Source organism: Onychostruthus taczanowskii, unplaced genomic scaffold (genome assembly GCF_017590055.1).
Source record: "Onychostruthus taczanowskii isolate IOZ18803 unplaced genomic scaffold, ASM1759005v1 scaffold37, whole genome shotgun sequence".
Classification (NCBI taxonomy): Eukaryota; Metazoa; Chordata; class Aves; order Passeriformes; family Passeridae; genus Onychostruthus; species Onychostruthus taczanowskii.
This window is the reverse complement of record NW_024501126.1, coordinates 3,486,804-3,505,852: the sequence shown is the minus strand read 5'-3', so window position 1 is coordinate 3,505,852 and position 19,049 is coordinate 3,486,804. Positions and strand designations below refer to the sequence as shown.

Here is a 19,049-nt window from a genome sequence, read left to right as displayed (position 1 = left end):
TTTCTGCTTTGGGGAATATCTACAGCACCAAATTTATGAGTGACTGAATCTTTTTCTGTGATAGTAGTTTCAGCACGGTAGTGCCTCTGATCTCTAGCACACTGAGAAAACTTTAAAGGCAAAAGAAGGATAATCACAATCAACAGAGGTGATCTTATTTATCATAGAGTGCAACTGAGCACCTTAATTCTGAATATATAAGCTTCCCTAATGAGGAAATGGAACGTTAGCAGTACTCCATCATTGTTGAGATGTATATAACTCACATATTGATCCTAGCTGGTGATTTCCACTCCACTTCTAAACTGTTAGTTGTGAGCACTTTTATGGCTTGAGATATTTTAGACTTGAGATACTGAGCACAGCATACTAGTTTGCTAAAATCCATTTCTGGTTTTAATTTCTTTCAGTAAATAGAAAATATCTGGAAAAAAAAGAGCCTTTAAAGTAATGTCAGGTTTTGATTTTGTTTTTATTTGTGGCACTAACAGACATCAATATTTTATAATATATAATATATAGTCACATTAAATGCAGATGGCTAAATATTCTCAGGCTCTGGGCTTTCAACAGTCCATAGCTATACATTGTAAATTCCAGCTTAAAGAAAAATTCTGCCACTGCTGTAGTCTGTGATTATAAAAATGTAAATGTACAAACTTCCTCTTCTTCAGTTTCATTACAATATAGCAAATGTGAAAAAGCATTTTCATTTGTCCTTTTTAAGTTAATCAATTTAACGAAATATTTTCAAAATATGTACAACAACAACTACCAAAGTAGTTAACATTTGAAAAAGATGCTGCTATAAATACTTGTGAGACAACATACAACAGCCATACGCATTAGAAACCAAGGGCCAACTTATGCATGACCTGAACAACAGACCACAAAAGTCCTGGTTACTGACATAAACAAGCTCCACTTCATTTTACAGTGCAGAATGAATTCTACATCTTGGACCTCTATACTCTGAATCATATTTATAACCTTCACAGTCTATTGCAAATAGAGATCCTTTAAGGTGGCTCAATATTTTTAAGTTCCATGTTTGTTACCAGGGTTCAGCATATCTCTGCACATTAGCATTCTATACGTCATATCCCATAAGTAACTTTTCAATAGACACCGTCTCACTTTCATTATTGATTGCCTGCTTTCCCAGAGCTCCAGCAGAGATACAAAGTTAATTTAATTTTAAAAATTAGTGACCCCAGCACATGACAATTTAGGTATCATAACTTTTTTCTTGTGATTTTTTTTTTTAATAGATCTTTACTCTGGTTTTCACCCTAATTGCTTCCAACCCTTCTTGAAATCAAAAAAAGAAGCAAGTGAATAGTTATATATTTTTAACAGCTGGAAATGAGTATTACTTTTCAGATAGCTAGCAAAGTTTTTAGTTTTGCCCATAAACACAATTAAGTATTAACACAGAACTGCACAGTGTTTATATTCTTATTAACCTGCCAACAAGAATAGTTTATTGGCAACCTTAAATATTCAGAGGCAAAACACAATTCCTTGGCACAGAAGCTTTACAGCAGAGCAACATATTTTCCCCTTAGAACCATTATGCAGGAACACACAGAAAATTAACTACAACTTATTTTGGCTTGTAGTCAAGAGACTAAACTAAACTTCTTGATGTTTTTTGCCACTTCAGACTTTGAATGATGATTATGGGTGCATACGGGGTTAGATTTTCCAGTTACCTATTCTTTTTACATGATTCAAACGAGCAGAGGGACCTGTAACAAAGAAAAGCACATGATCATTCAAGATATTTTTAAACTTCCAACTGTTGACATTGTTAACCAAACATTCTCCTGTGGGGCTGTTTTCAAGCTTGGTTTCTTCATCTGCTCCTTGAGACTACTTAAGCTTATCTGCCTTTTTTCCTAGCTACATCACTTGGTCTAATGAAAAGTGCTATCCTTCCCTAAAATACCCACACCTCATACATCCTTAGGTATTATGTTTGCAATTGTGTTATTTCTGGACCATAGGTGATGCATTTTTCTGTGAAATTCCTTCATTTTGTGGACTGAACAGAAGCCCAGCCTGCAAGTATCAAATCTTCAGTCAAAATCTGTTCTGTATTGGTTAGCTGTCACTGGCCATGAAAATGAATTGATGAGTGCTTTGCTTTCTGATTGAATGAAGGAAACTCCCAGTGGCTTTGATTCAGGAAAACACTTACACAAATGCCTATCTTCCTTCCCAGTCCTCAGGTCATCTAAGCATATGCTTAGTTTTAAATACATATGCTAAGGTGCTCTTCCAAATTCAAAGTTACTGAGCTTTGATTCTATCAAAGAGATATACATTAAGGTCACCACAAAAGCTGAACAGGAATAATGCATTTGATCAAGTCTAAATTTTCCATTTTGACCCTTATTCTTGAGGAAAAAAATAGGTCATCCTACAAATTATTAGCAAGGTGAAGAGTTCAAATTATGTTTTATCTTCCAATTCAATCAGAGTAACAGCATGCAAATGCCTGCCTCTCACTTTGCATGGGAACTAGAATCACTTTATAAGCTCATTTGACTACCTGTATATCAAGCTTGGCCAACTTATCGTTGGGCCTCCTGCCTCATTTCCAGCACACCAAAGCCTACATCAACTGTGGCTTTGAGTCTGTAATTTCTTTCATTGCACCCACAGATACTGATAATAAGAAGCAGTATTTGTTCATTCACAATTATACTACTCTGCTTATGTGAGAAGAATAGTCCACTGCTTGACATAAAGCTATGGAACTAGGCCATGCTTCCTAGAAGACACTCAACATGACATAATTCTGATCAACGTGTTAGTTGCTGACAACCAACTCCAAATTATCCTAGAGAACAGGGACTCCTTGCAATTGGTGTAGTAATTATCTTACCTGGCTCCTTTGATTGCCAACAGAATGATACACTGCACGTATCAAGAGCTGAGGTGACCTAATGCTGATGCCAAACATCACCACAAATGCTTGTGGGAACTGTGATGGAGCCAAATTAATTTTTAAAAATCTCAGTGAACAAACAGAAAAGGCTACTTCAGTGCAATTCCAATCTTTATTGGAAAATACATGGAATCTGCAGAGTCTCCCTTGCACATACCATTAAAAAGTGGTCTGAAGCAATGACTTTACCAAGAGCAACAGCCTATTCTTCAGAGATATAACTTGCTTTCCCCACCATGTGCAGACAAATTCCCCTGCAATATTTCTACCAAATCCCTGAGTACAACTCTATCTAAAATGAGTGTACGGCACATAAGCTAAAGCAACTTCTATAGCTTCCCTTTGTTGAGTAAGATTTTTAATCCTGCATGGACTTGTGCTGCAACTATACCTACAGCTAGACATCTAATGGGTTATTTGCATGTGTAGTTATGGTTTTCTTTTTCCACAAACAGTCACGGTAAATCCCAAGGCAAGTTACATAAGCACAAAAATACACAGCCATTGATATAGAGAATTTCAGACATCTAGCTACATTATTTAGCATTTTATGAGATGGCAATTAGGAAGGTAAAAACTGCACATAGAGATCTTAACTATATGATACTGTTTGACAAAGTTTAAGGAAAATGCTAGTTCACTATAAAATGAGAAGGTTAAATGGTACAGCTCTATGACCTGAGTTCTATTCACCAGAATTAGCCAAAATTTGCTCTCAGATGACCTCTTTACTTCCTAGATCAACTGATTCTCCTTTGCTTGTGCATGGGACAAGCATGCACAAGCCTCCTTGCTAGTGAGACATGTTCATTTCTCATAATTAAATTAACCACCAAAGGCACCAGGGAACCCATCATGGCTGGTGGCTTTACTTGATGCCATCTCAATGACTTGCTGTTATACTCTGGATGTGTTGAACACCTGCCAGGTTCCTTGACAGATCATTTCAAAAACTGAAGAAAAGTGTTACTTCCTTGCAGACTGTCAGGTCTTCTCCAGGTTGGTAAATTTATCTCATTCCTGTGACACATCCGTGTCTCCCTTTCTTTTGGGTAGGATCTGTAGTGTAACCACTTTCTGGCAGGTCTGCGAACTGCCCTCCACTAGGGATGAACCATTTGACTGAGTAGGCTCAACTGGCCTTGGCACCTGCAAGAATTTTCCTTCAGGAGTCTGTGGACAGCAACAGTGCAATAAAACAGAAGCCATTTCTTCAAAACAAAGAGTGATTTATTTGCCCAAACAGGCACAGTACTTCAAAAAATGGATTAAGGAAGAGAGAGGAGAGATATGCAAATACTATCTTACCTATACTTGGCATTTTCCTCAAGCATCTATTTCTGCTCTGGTTTCTTTTGGCTGACCCAATTAGAGACTATGCTGTGCAGACCCTGACTCTCAGCTAAGCAAGGTCAGCCTGCAGCAACTTCTCTCCTCATTTCCTGCACCATGAATTTTTTAACCTTAAAGTTCATGACTTTAGCAAACAGCTGTGTAATCAGGGGAGGAGTGGAGGAGCTGCCTTTTCACAGATAATACTTGAGCTCAAATGTTTGTTGGGATGCTGCTTATCTAGGTAATTGGTTGCTTTTTACATTTGCTTCCCATGACAGCTATGTTTGATCTACTTCCATTGCAACTAACCCCACATAAATAAACACCAAGTCACGCATAATTATGCAACACAGATTCTTCCCAGCTCTCTACAATATTAGCTAAATAAATGACTTTGCTGTCAGCAACACAGATTTTTCCCATTTCTCCACAATATTAGCTAAATAAATGACTTTGCTGTCAGAAGTCTTTGTCCCAGAAGACTTTGAGAAGACAATGGAAGAGAAACAGATGCCATTACTGAACTGAACTACCTACTCTGCTGTCTAGTTGCTGCAACCAAAATCTTCCAGAAAGCAAAGCCAAAAGCAGTGCTGTGCTCACATCTCCAAATCACAACATCATAGAACTTTGACAGAGGAGGCAAAACAAAGAAAAAATTTGCTTCAGCCCTGGCACAAAGCAACCTGTCAGCCACTGCCTACAAACAAACTCAGTGTTCCTTAGACATGGGTAAAAGAAGAAAATCTTGATATTCAGCTGTTATGTGTTCACTCTCCTCTATGGATTCAACTTTTGCTCTCATAAAGTTGTCCAGTTGCAGGGAAGGATCAGAATTTGGCTCTCAATATAATGCATAAAACTAGAAGAGATATTAAAACACATTGGATAGAAAGCCTTTTCAGAAATCTGACACCATTTTTACTTTAATCAGTTATCAAGGACATGAGATCTCAGATGTCAAAGTGTCATGATGACTTTGGCATACATAAGACTAGCTTGCATATCCAGTATCTGGAAGGGCAGCACAGTAATAAGAAAATCATACTCTGTCTTGGACAAAACACTGCTCTCTTTTATTTTCATAAGAGACCTATATAATGAGATGTACTCTTCTGTTGTTTCAATGTCATAAGTAGCAAAAATTATTCTGTCTTGGAAATGAGACAAGACAGGCACAGTATTTAGTAGAATACATCAGTCTATCTGGTGTACTTTCATGACCTGCACTGGTTATCCAAGTGTTTTGAAATAAATTCCCAAAGATATGATAAAGACTTGTTTTCATGAGTAGAGCTACGGATTCCCTCAGAGACTTTTGCAAGAGCAATGCAGTTGGAAGAACAAGAAATCTGGAAGTATCTAGAAAAAAACTGCATGAAGTACCCTTGAATATCCAAGTCCTTTTTTTTTTTCTGTCAATTGGTAAAGTGGGGAAATAAAGGCCTGACTTCTTCATAATTTGTAGTCTTAGAATCACAGAATTTCTCAAATTGGAAGGGACCCATAAGGATCACTCAGTCCAACCACTTGCTCCTCCCAGGAATGCCTAAAACTAAACCATATGACTAGGAACATCGTCCAGCTGCTCCTTGAACTCTGTCATGTTGGTGCGGTGACCACTTCCCTGGGGAGCCTGTTCCAGTGCCCAACCACCCTCTGGGGGAAGAACCCTTTCCTACTGTCACATGAACTTCCCCTGACACAGCTGCATTCCATTCCCTTGGGATCTACTGCTGGCCACCATGGAGAGGAGACCCTGCCCGCCCCTCAGCTGCCCTCCTCAAGGAAGGCACTGACTGCAATGAGGTTGCTCCTCAGCCTTCTCCAAGCTGAACAAACCAAGTGTGAACTCAGCTGCTCCTCATAATTGTAGGCATAACATAGATGCAATTTTTTCACATGAAAAATTAACTGCACATCCAGGTTCCTGATGTAATCAGATCACGCTGACGTAAATTTCCCTGAAATACTGATTTGTTTGTGCCATTTGTCTGATTCTGTGGAATTTCTGGTTTATCAGAAACCAGATTTTTTGACAACTTTTAAATGTTAAAATTTGAGTGCATTTTAAAATTACTTAAAAGAGGACAAGTGAGGAAGATTAAAGTCTATTTACACAGTTATGGTTGGCATCAGTCAACTCATGTGTTAGGAAAGCTACATCTGCTTTTTTACATTCCCTTAAGTCCTTGGATCAAAGTCTACACTTGGATACTGCAGTGTAATATTGGGATGCCTCCACTCAGGGCAATTGATCTGCTTCTCCTAACCAAGAAACACAGAGTGACTTGAGATTGGGAAGAACAAACTTTGATCAAAAGATAAGTAAAGTTACTCCAAAAATCACACACAGACAACTGAGCATCCAGCTATCTGGGAGTTGACCGATTCACATCTAACCACAAAAGTGAAACACACAAAATTCAATTAAAAAAAGTTCAGGCAGACATTAAATTGACCTCACAGTTTCACTGACAGCTCTCAGCACATGTGATCAAGGTATTAGTGCTGGGAATCAAGGTCTAGGACACACTATGGAAGTTAGGAGAGAATATTTATAAATTTGCTTCAGGGTCTCATATCTGATCTTTCTTAGGCTCACTTTATCTAAAGGACATCCAGTATTATCCCAGATAATACAGAATGAAAAGGTCATGAAAATGAAATTATAGTCATGCTCTTGATGGTCTCTTTAATAAAACACATTGTCTGTTCACATGGTTGCATATATGCATGGGTGTGCTTCATTAGCTGTTCAAAGGTTTCAAATACATTCCTGATCTTTGATTCAGTTAGAGGAACAAGTGCATGTACCTTCTTCTGATGGAAGAAAGAAATGTCTGCCTAGAACAGCTTAAAAATGGTTCTGAAAACACAGCAAACATAGGTTGTTTCATCCACAATAAAATATAAAAGTACATTTACCTTTCTTAACTTTGCTGCTCCGGCACCAGAGCGAATGGCCTCCAATAGGGCTTGCCTTGCCTCCATTGGATTACCTGAAGCTGTGGCAGAGGATTTAGGAGCTGCTGCTGACAGCTGAATGGGAGGTGGTGGTGGCGGCTGGGCAGGGGCAGGTGGGATACACAGCTGCTCTTCCTGAAGGTCTTCTGCCTTCTGCAAGGACCGTTCTGCATCCCTAAAACGCTGCAGCTCTTGGGAGGCCAATGAGGAGATCTGCTTATCATGCAGTTGAAAGAAGGTGGTTAATATCAAGCATGGCTAAACTGCAATTATTTGACATTAGATTCACTTTCAGTACCCCGATTTCACTTTTCTTGGATGATGTAAAAGCCATAGAACTTTTGTTTGCTCATGGGGTTGAACATCTGTTACTACTCACATCACTCAGCTGGGCTGATCACCAGCATTGAGGACTTGGCATTGAGTCTGTCTCAGAAACTCAATCTTTATTTACTGTGAGCTTCAGCATCCTGTAACTCTTCTTGGCATGTAAGGTAAGAGAGAAAGTTTGACTTGGTATTAATTTGGAAACAACCACAAGGGTTTTGGAATCAGGAAGATATATTAAGGCTGCAGTAGCCACCCAGGAATATGATTACTTTTTGCAGTCTGGGCTGCACAGAAATAATCTCAGATGACAGGGAAGCTCTTCCAGATCTTAGCTCTCAGACATAGCTTCACATTAAACCTAAAGTTTCCAGCCATGCTTTAAAAAAAAACAAAAAAAAAAAACAAACCACAAAGAGAGCTACGTGAAAGCACTGAGGACAAAATCAATTGATAATTCTTCCAAGTGTGCTTCTATAGAATTTCAGAAACTAAAATTTCTGCACAAATTACCAGCTTGGAAACTCATCCTAGTTTAAATGTATGCAGGCGAAGAAGACAGTCTTTTCAGACTAAGCCAGCTTTTCCATCAACTGTGTCAAGAGATACTTTTTTTCCACTAATACTAGTAACAATCATGATGAATTGTTAGTAATTACAATGATTCAGCAGTTATTAAGAAATTCAGTACTATGGGCCAAATAGGTTTCCAAGCAGATTCATTACAATTCATTTCTCAGACAAACTGCAGCACAGCTTCTGTGGTAAAAAATTAAAGGATTCATCGCCCCTAAAATAATCCACAGAGACCTCCTGTATTATATCCCTTCCTTATACATATATAAACACATAATATATATATGAGCATCATGTCATGTTAGATAAAAGGCGAACATTTGAGACAATGTGAAAGGAACACCACATCTGTACAGCACCCTGTACACACACAAACACACTGATTTAACTAGCACAGGTGACATGGTGTGAAAAAGCATATGGTTTCTAGGCAACTTCCTTTAAAATCATGGCAAAAACTTCTCTGCCAGAGGAAAGTATTGCAAAAAGTCTCTGTGATGACTTCATTGTCAGAGCCTCTTTTACACAAATTGCTATTTATTCCTAATGAATGCAGAATGCAGCTAAGTACGTGTGAAGATTGCTGCTGCTTAGCACATCCTGCTCACAGGCTCAGAGGAGCTGTGCCCTACCTGCAGCAAGGGCAGTAGGATATTTGAGGGGTGAAGTAATTCCCTAACACAGGCAAGAGAATTTTTCTATCTCATGCCAGTTATCTGGATATGTGCTAATGAACTGAGTCATTGCACGAGGGAAACGGGAACCTCCTTGCCAAGGACACATCTTTGGCTGGATTAGTCAACTGAGCAAAAACCGAGGCTAGAACAATGCAGGTTTTGGCTATTAGGAGTAAGAAATGCTTTAATGGTTAGATAAATCTTTCAGAGAGAAGGAATCATCCTGCTGTGGGGAATGCTGATGAAACATCAATATCAATTACTTGCATACAACTTGCACCATGATAGCAGATACACAGCACGTATGAAGAAGCTCGTGTGTTTTCAGGAAGCTGGGATTGGATATATATGTAGGTAATACAAATACATTAATCCAACAGCAAACTCCTAAACTACAGCTTCTCTGTGTGGAGAAGCTGTGGATGCCCCATCCCTGTTGGTGTTCAAGGGCTTGTTGCATGGGGCCTTGAGCAACCTGGTCGAATGGGAAAAGTCCCTGCCCAAGGCAGAGGGTTGGAACTAGATAATGCTTAAATCCTTTCCAACGAAAACCATTCTAAAAGCGACCCCATCTAAATGTGAAAATTATGAACATTTGATGTGTTCTATGTACACTCCCTGTAATTGGTTTGGATTTCTACATGCTTCTTTCTAAGCTAAAGGCACACTATTTGAAAGACTTTTAAGTTTTATAGCAGGGAATAGGATTGAACCTGCCGTGCTGTCTGCCTAAGTCAGATCTGGTCTTCTGTCATACGGTTACCACCACAATTTCTCTCTTTGCAGCGCAATGTTTAATTTGTGGGATATTTGGATTTATTCAAAACACTCAGATGGAATAGACTGCACTTCAAAGATCACTCACCATCTTGATTCCTTACCTTTTTTAGCTTTGAGGTGCCACTGTGGCCTCTAATTGCTGCTAGTAGGGCTGAGCGCTCATTCTCTGGCTCAGCGTATGAGGGTTTCCCGTGATTGCCATTTAATGTTCCGTTTGAAACCTAGAATATGAAGGGAATAAACCTCCCATTGTTATTAGATATTTACTTAGAGATAACTTGGAAACACTTTTTGGCACTTGTACCAGAATGCAAACTATGAAGACTAATCAGTCTGTCTTTTTTTGGGCCTGCTTGTAAAACCTTATTCCCATTGAACAGTGTAGATAGTAATGCTGTTCTTAGAGATGCAGCCCATATTCCCTGTGCATGAAGTCAGTGGCATACTATTATCCCTTAGTAAAACAAAACACAATTTTCTTTCACTGCAGTATTTACAAGTTTTCTCCATGCTGTGTGTTCCTGTTTTTACATAACACACTGAAATGAGGGTTTGGCTCATAGACTAACCTCAATAACCTCTCCTTTATCTGTGTCTACGCACCCTCTGCCTACCCAGCTAGTGCAGCAGCCATGGTGTTGCATAATATGCAGGATGTGCAGAATAAGCAGAAGCTTGGTCTGCATTTTGCCATTATAAATTTTTAAAATGCCTTGTGTTCTCTGGCTCACCAGCAACTGTACAAGTTACCAAACCTCTGGTGTCTGACAGGGTGAATATAGGGCTCTGCACTCTGATCAGGTTAAAAAAGGTATCCACTTTACCTTTCTGAGTTTCTCCTTTCCCCCTCCTGCTTGAATGGCTTCCATTAGGGCACTGTGCAATGATGTGTCTTTTGGAACTGGCTTTTGGATGACAGGTTTGAACTTCTTCTTTGGTCCAAAAATATTGGTCTGCACATTAACATCCAGTTCACCAACAGTATTAACATCTGAATCATCAGGTTTCTCCTCCTGTTCTGACTCTGCATTTGCTGCTGCACCATTAAGCTCAGGAGAAGCTTTAAGTGAACTAACTTGTACGCTATTAGTGGGACGCCATTTAGTGACTCGTAAAGACGAGCTGAAAGAGGATGAGACTCCTTGGAGATCAGGAGACTTGAGGGATGAGGCTGAATTAGTATGGGTCAAAGTCTCACACTTCTGGTCAAACACAGTCTTTTTCTCTGCTACACTTTGTTTGCTGTTTAAACCATGATCATCTTCTGCACTGTTGTTATCCTTTGAAGAGGATTTAGGAAGTGGGACACTGGCATTCTTTTTATAGAAACTCACAGGAGTTGCTTGATTTGGTGTCCTGATATTAACTACTTTGTTTTCCATGCCAGAATTATCACCAGGTGTAAACCTGTGGGATGCTTTCTGACTGGAAGCAAAAATGCTTGAAAGGGTTTCTCTTGTTTCTGCTGATTCTGTTTCCACAGGGCTATATTTGGCCACAATAATACATCTTTTTGGTGAAACTTCTGCTTCATTCTTAACCTCTCCTGCCCCTTGCTTGTTTTCATCTTTCTCATTATATTCCATAGTGTCAGATTTAAAGGTAGTTGCATTGATGTGCCTTGCAATGGCAGAGGCAACATACTGACTTGAAGTTCTCCTGTGTGGCTTTACGAACGGGAGTTCCAGCTTGTCCTTACTAACGGCTGGGGCTGCTAATGGTGTTACCTGGGACTGTGTAACTGAAAGAGCTGGTTTGGGCCTTTCATTCTCAGATTGTCTTTCAGCTACCTGGGTTGTAACAGTTTGTGGTGCTGCAGGTTTTGGAGCTGAAAGACAGACAGGTTTGTGATCATGTTTTATAGTAAAGGGCTTAGAGTTTGTGGTGACTGCTGACTTTTTAGGAAAATGCTCAGCAGAGTCATCACTTTGCTTTTCCATAGAACTTGACCTCCAGAATGCCTTCACTCTCCCAATATGAATTTCCTCACTTTCATCAGAAGAAAAGCCTTGTACATGCTTACTAACACTGGTGTTGGGGCCTATAAGATTGCCCAGTTCATCTATCTTAATGGCACCAGTGGAGACTGAAACTCCTCTATCAAAATGTCTTACTTCGGGTTTGGGAGGGACAACTTTAAACGTTGTCAAACCCATTTTAGGTTCGTAGCTTGATCCTGAATTCTGGGCACGATGACACCATGTGGGTGTTGATGGGACTTCTACTTCAGTTTTTTTTGCTGGTGGCCATTTGATTTCTAACTCTGATTTACTTTTTTTCAGAGATCTCTCCCTGCTACCACATTCATTAACTGGACTTAGCTTCTCTTTTGCTGTACTGATTTCAGATGTGGCTTTGGAGTGAGATGGACTCAGCTTGGATTTACATTCCTCAGACTTCATACCATGTTTAGGAGAGGGTTCCAGTCTTAAGTTCTTTTCATTTCTTTTTTCAAAGGAGGATGTGAGAGATTCAAACATATCTCTTCTCTGCTCCACAGGCAAGTGAATGAATTCATTTTCAGATGGTTGCTGATATATTAGGTCCTTGTATACAGCTCCACCATCTGTGTGTCCCTTATCAAAGGAACTTGCATTGTTGTTTTTATTTGTGAAGTTTCTTGCATTAACACAGTCCGCTGAGGTATTCTGTGAAACCTTAATCTCTTGATTTTCATATGAGTTAGAGGTGGTAACTTCTGGAGCATCATCTATGATTGTTACTGGAACAGAAATGGAAAAATCTTGGGCAGCCTCAACTTTTCTTATATGTGGGCTCAAGGCTTCACTGGTGTAGTCAGAGTCAGAGTTACTGACACCATCCACTGCTGCAAAATATACATACAATGTTACATACAGGCAGTATTTAGGCAATATGACTATAAATTACACAAACCAGTGCAAGTTTAAGCAAACCATGTATTTTAGTTACACACTAAGTAACAGGCTTTTTTTTTAATGCCTGCATTACGAAAAAAGGAGACGTCCTGGTCCTTATTGTCTGGTTGCTGATTAGGATTGGCAAAATATTCCTGTAGTTCTCCTGCCTCAGCCAGTGGGAAACACACAAATGCAGCTGAAAGCAGAATTTCATCTATTGTTCATACCTTATCTTTGACTAACTTATCTAAGTGATAAACATTTCACCACATGACTCCAAAGGAGAAACATTTCTAAGAAACAGCAAGCAACTCCAAATTATATTTCCCAGACCTGGTTAGTAATAACAGTTGAGCTGAAGGATTTCCTTGAACAAGCAAACAAAAAAACCAGTACTTTTATTTTTTTCTCCATTCTTCTCACCCTTTATTACCAGTGACTCCAGAAGCCTCATTGTGCAAGAGGGCTATATATCCTCTCAAATTTGCTGGTATAAATCAAAGGTTACAACACAAGCTAAGGAATGGCTGTGTCTGAGAACTCACCAGAAATCAAATCAGACTCAATTCCACTGCAGAAGTATTAAAATGAAGACAGGAAATTAAAAAAAAATCAATGTAATTTGTTGACAAACCAATAATAGTTTTTTTTTTTTTTTCACAGTAGGAAAAAGAAGAGCTCAATATGACATTTTCTCTCTTCCCACTGTTTCATGTTTTCCATTTTTAACTTTTAAATGTGCCTGTTAACACAGAGGAGACACTGGGTACAAAAATGTTCCATCCTTTTCCACTTCATAATGATAAAATAAAGACAGAGGGATTCTTCATTAAACACAGAGCTAAATTCACAACTGATGTAGCTTCACTGAAGTCAGTGAAGTTATACTAAATTTGGCCTATGTGTCCATTGACTGCTGTTCATCTCTTTTTGGTAGAAGACACTGAAATACAACAATCTGACATGCAGTTTGAAAAATATTAAGTGGGAGCCTATAAAGGGTGTCTGCTCCTAAAGCAAAGGAGCCACTTTGGGGGGACCATGTTCTTCCTCACAGACTCATGAGCTGTTCCCAGTGATCTCAGTGAGAAACACACAGGATGTCTCAAGAGTACAGCTCGATTATGCATCCACTGGCTGTGTCTCTCTCTTTTGCACTTCAGAGGTAACACACGCTTTCCTACCTTCTAAATCTTCATCCAGGTCAGCCAAAGTCTGCTGGAGCTGTGCTGCAATGAATGTATCTTCATTCTCATGCTTAGCCAAAGCTGTTGCTTCATCTTGCCTGCTAAAGGAAAGAGAAGAAAATCATTGAGTCTCTCCCCTTTCCTTCACTTTGCACTGTTGCTCTGAAACACACTATAATTTCAGCCCCTTTGCTCCCACTGGGGTTCTCAAACTCATTCCCCAAAGTATGAAAAATGTGTAGCCTTACACACAAACCACCGTACTGACACATCCACATCTAGGAAAGATCTCAGTGGGGTTTAAGCAAACCCAGTGTGCTGGTAATCAAAAGATTACGACTAATAAAACCTGCAAAGAAATGGTCTGGCTGCAGTGTGAAGCATGCATTTCAGCTGGACTGCAGAAATACAGCATATGCCAGGACAAAGGTTTTGCACATCCATACAATTTTAAGGCAGACCACTAACAATCCTGTGCACCCGCTGTAACAATATATGTGCACCTTAATTAAATAAAAATTGCATGGTAATGAAAAATAAGTACACTCAAGGTACTGTTAGACAATCACTCTGCATCTTGAGGTGTGGGAGGGAGTGAAAGCAGTTTCTAATGAAACATCAAGGGACCTGATTTTGCCAGAAAACTGATGAAGCTCTACAATGACCTAAGACAAGTCTGAAATCAGAATGAGTGCCAAGTGTTGATTTGGCTTATTAAAAGAAAAGAAGAAAAAGAAAATGAAACAAAAAATCCTAAAAATACCCCCATAAAATTAAAAAAAAAGAAAACAACAAACCAACAAAAAACCACCTGTATGGCAACCTGTTACACAACAGTTCTCCTTTTTATTAGAGGAAAATCTTGATCAGTAGAACATTTTTATCCAAATAACTGAAACTAGAATTTCACATTGGACAATTTATTTCTTTCAGTTACCTCACCCAAATTTAAGATGTTGTAGTCTGTGGCACTGTATCTAAGTTTTGCCCTTGTGATTAATCAATTGGAAAAGTCACTTTCCATTCCAGTCACATTTAAACTAACTCTGGGTGAAGCATTTGAAGATTTGCCCTTTTCAAGGTCATACCCTTAACTGCAGAGATACATTAACACAACAGATTTTTTTGTTAGTTTACCAAACACTACCTGAAAAATGACATTTTTCTTCTTCCCTTTAAGATAGTAATGTGAATAAAAATGCAGGCATGTTTCCTGACATTGATTTAAATTTTGTCCAACAATGTAGCATCATTTTTTGCTACTTTTTTGTTTGATTTTTCCCTTGCTCATACCAGGAGCAACTGAAAGGACATGTTGAAGCATCAGGTATTTGATTTTATTTTACTTCATTATTTATTTAGCATTCACTTCTCCCTTACATCTTTTGTAGTAGTCCTGCAGCCTGATCCTTCTACTTTTACCTAAACTGCCTTGCACTTAATAAGCTGACGTCGTGTATGCGGCATCAATGAAAATAACAACATACACCTCCAAGGAAGCCTTCCAAAACTGTCATGCACACATTGTTGTGTATCTGAATACACAGATGGGATTCATTCAAGACAACAAGGCTTGATGTACGACTAAGAGGTTTCCTAAACTGAAATCGAAGACAGAAATCAGTATTGGTTGTTTTAAATACAGACGAAGATACAGGGTGCTCTGCAACTGGAATATAATTTCTTCCAATATCTGCCACTGACCTGAGCTTTGACAGGCCCTGAACATCCCCACAAGCCAGTGTGATCTTATGATGCTCAGGCTCAACATCCACACTGCAAGATTCATGGTGAACTGAGTTTTCCCCCTGATGGATTACGAGGATGGTGGATCAAATCAGTTAAAGTCTCCAGTGCAGGCACCTGGCGCTGTAGGACTGCAGTCCCTCTGTACCCTGAGGCGCACATACAAACACACACATCCATAAATCAATGAGATTACTCATCTGAGCAATCTGACAAAAAGATTTACACTTATTGCAGCATTCGAATTGGGGGAGAAGACTAGCAAACAAAACTCTCAATGTGAAGATGGCAGAAAGAAGGAACTAATTGAATTTCATATTGTTCTTGCCGTGGAAAGTTTCATAAAATTAATAAAAAATACTCTACTCTGAGTGCATGTTAAAACAATTTATTTGCAAACTCAGAGAGAGCATTTACAATGGGAAAACCATTCAAACTGTGCACCAGCTAAGCAACAAGTCTATCCATCATGGAAAGCAAATACTACTTTCTTCTTTACAAAGCTGGTCTTGCAGAATAGTTGCACACAGCTGGAGGCAAGTAAGTGACACACACTGAGACTTATTCTCTGACCTACTGTGGAGAAGTTGTTTCCACAACCTTGGAAGAAAAATCTGTAAACTCACGAGACCTAATTTCGTGAAGGCTATGCCAGCTCACCACCCTTTTGGTACCTGATTTTATGTTCCTGTCTATTGCCTGACTCTTCTACAATGCAGCCAAAATCTGTATTACTAAGGTTGTCCATGATGAAATTTCTACAGGAAAAAATAGGCTTGAGAATTTTATGGAAAATTTGTCTAGAAAAACATATTTGGGATGGGAACAAGCATTCCTGGGCTTCAAACATGGAGCATAAGTCCATTGCACTGCACTGACCAGTTCTTTTCTCATGTCTATCAGTGGGAATCTTTCAATTTTCATCGCAAAATGATCCTCTCCTTGTTGGGCACAACAGCCAGCAGTGGTCTCTTTCATTATCCTCTGAGCACTTATGCAGTGACTATACATAATTTTCCTCTCAATACCTACTTCAATCTCTTTACTTAGACAACTGGGATAATATTATTCAATCCACAGCATTTTTCTGAAGGAAAGAGAACAATGCATTGAAAATGAAAGGATTCTTATTTGCTGCTACAGAGGGAGCTTCAGAAAAACAGAACTTTTCTTTTTGCATTTCTAAATCTCTAGAAGAGCTACTGTTCGATGCATCTCCAAACTCACCTACAAAGCAAGCCAGAAGGTACAGATTAATCACAAGGGTTTTTCTTAAAATTCTTACCACTGGGAATTTAGAATGGGCTATGTGTTTTGTGAGATGAAGGTCTGGTAGTTTCCAGTAGCTCACATGACTTACAAATATGCCTAAGAAGACTCTTTCTCACAGGAAAAGGAAAACAAAAGGGCCTCAATTTTTTTTTTCCATAGCCTTCTTCCCTTCTACACTTTTCTTTTGTTGACAGTCGTTCTGATCAGAAGCCAAGAAAAATATGACTTATTTCGATACCATGTTTTACATTCTGGATAAACATTACCAGTGGTATTTTCTCATACAGATTTTTTTTTGGCTTTTTTTTTTTTTTGACTTAGGGAAGAAATTGATAACCTTTATGCTGCCTTCCTGGTTAAAATATGAGGTGCTAAAAATACAGCACTGGTGAGCATTTAGCCCAAGCTCGAAATGGCAAATGTGCACGGTTCCTGGAAGCCTGCGCACATATTACTTATGCAGATTAGCAGAGATTTGTGCAAGAGCACAGAACGAAGCAAAGTGACTACTAAACTACAGCATTTAATGTTCCACTGAGCTCAGGCTACAACGCCTAATTACTCCTTGGCAGTCATTTGCGCAGTTGGAGACAAAATGAAACTTACAGCAGCATTTTACCAAATTAGTGCCATGACAGACATACATTTACGAGAAGGTTAACATTCTAAGAAAGAGAGAAATTTCTCTGATAAAACTAGCCGGAAATGCTGCATAAAAATAAACCCAGACTTGTGGTAAGACAAGGGATTTTCAATGAGAAAAGCTGCCATTTTGTTACAGTCAAAGCAGGTTTACCTGTGGGTCTGTAAATGATAAATCTGACCCAAGTTTCTCTGAGCACTTCTTGGGAGGTGTGGTGAGCCTCATGTACGGCACCAGAGGTAGAGACCACACCTCCCACTGTAACTGCTTAAAGACAACACAGACCTATGTAAACTGCAGAGAAGGGAGGGAGGAAGACATTCAATTATCCAAATGCAGATACCTGGTGCCATTTTAAATGCTGTAGGATATTCAAGACATCTCTCTAGGACTCTTAGGCTTAATGTGGAAGACAGGGAAACTTGTGTCCTACCTGCATGGCAGCAGGGCAGAAGAAGCCTAGTAGCAGACATATCTCAGGTTAACTGAACGTGATTTGCAATCTCACTCATTTTGCACAGTATTTGCTATACTGAAAGACTTGAGAACATGGCTCCCATGAACCTGCTACTAGGTGGGGTGGGAGGAGAGAGGCATTGCAAATAAGTCAAATCCTTACAGGCACACTGTGCAGTAGTACATGCAGGGATGTAGTGACAACTGTGAGGTACATTGAGAGCGTTCAGCTTCTCACATGAGCCTTGGGCAGCTAAGAGGGACTGACCTACATGGAAAACTGACATGGTTACTCCAGTTCCAAAGGCTTTGGAACATTCAGGCTCCCCTCCCAGCTCGGACAGCTGGTACTGGGGAATTACATGAACCCATCTTTATGTATCCAAATTGTCCTCTTTAAAATGAATCCATGATATTGATCTTTCAAAAATGCTGCAAAGAGAAATATATATATTGTGTATATATCAAGGTGGGTGTTAGAGAAGAGACTGATGCTGAAGGATTTCAAGTCGTAGGAAGTATGGTTGAAGCTTTTTGAAAACAACTTGCTATTAAATCAGGCCAGAAAGCTGGCATTAAGTAAACTCAGGGTTTTTATATAATCATTTTTGTGAGTGATGTGGCAAAGTGCTCTTCAAAAGTGAAGGTAACTGTTTTCTGGATAAACCACTAGTTTCCACAATCTTAGAGACCATTTTTCCATTCTTTGCATTTCTTAGGCTAGGTAACTTTTTTTCATTTCTATTCAAGGAAGTAATAAAACTGCAGCAGGAGAGCAGCTAGAATAAGTGCTGGACTTTCTAGTCACCTAAACCATGACCTGACCAGTGATATTTTCCATTTCTACTGCCTCCTGTGAACTTGAGAACGAATTTTCAACAAAAGCCTGTTAAAATTCACAAGTTGTAGACTGAAAAATCCAGGACTAGTTAGGTAGCAAAGTGATCATTTGTGTTTGATGCAAGATTTCATTATATTGGCAGGCAACTAGGAAAGGAAAAAAGCACATGGTCTTATACTGTTGAATACCAGATAACCTTCTTTTTTATGTTCTTAGATAGGCAATAAAAAAATTAAAAAGCTAATAATAAAATAAAAAAAAAGCTGCACATATTTTTGAGAGCGAGGTACAGGTTTTACTTCCTTTCCATTTTTAGTTTGTGTTCTGTTTCTAGTTTTGTGGGACTACATCAAACAAAGTTCTTTACACTGCATTTATGACTGTGCTGAATAAAATTCATCAGAGAT

The 19,049-nt window shown here is 39.1% G+C and overlaps 1 protein-coding gene across 3 annotated transcripts in view; it reads right to left on the bottom strand.

The window, feature by feature from the left end:
* Positions 1-463: 463 nt before the first annotated feature.
* The window catches only part of COBL (cordon-bleu WH2 repeat protein), a 157,467-nt gene continuing 138,881 nt past the window's right edge, over positions 464-19,049 (bottom strand). For 2 of the 3 annotated variants that reach the window (XM_041411753.1, XM_041411754.1), the window contains 5 exons: positions 13,682-13,785; positions 10,443-12,445; positions 9,720-9,839; positions 7,220-7,474; positions 464-1,751 (listed from right to left, as the gene is read on the bottom strand). In XM_041411753.1, the coding sequence (XP_041267687.1) occupies positions 1,734-1,751; positions 7,220-7,474; positions 9,720-9,839; positions 10,443-12,445; positions 13,682-13,785 (2,500 nt within the window). In that variant the 3' untranslated portion in view covers positions 464-1,733. The remainder of the gene's footprint in view (positions 1,752-7,219; positions 7,475-9,719; positions 9,840-10,442; positions 12,446-13,681; positions 13,786-19,049) is intronic. The other variant, XM_041411752.1, reaches the window with a different exon arrangement.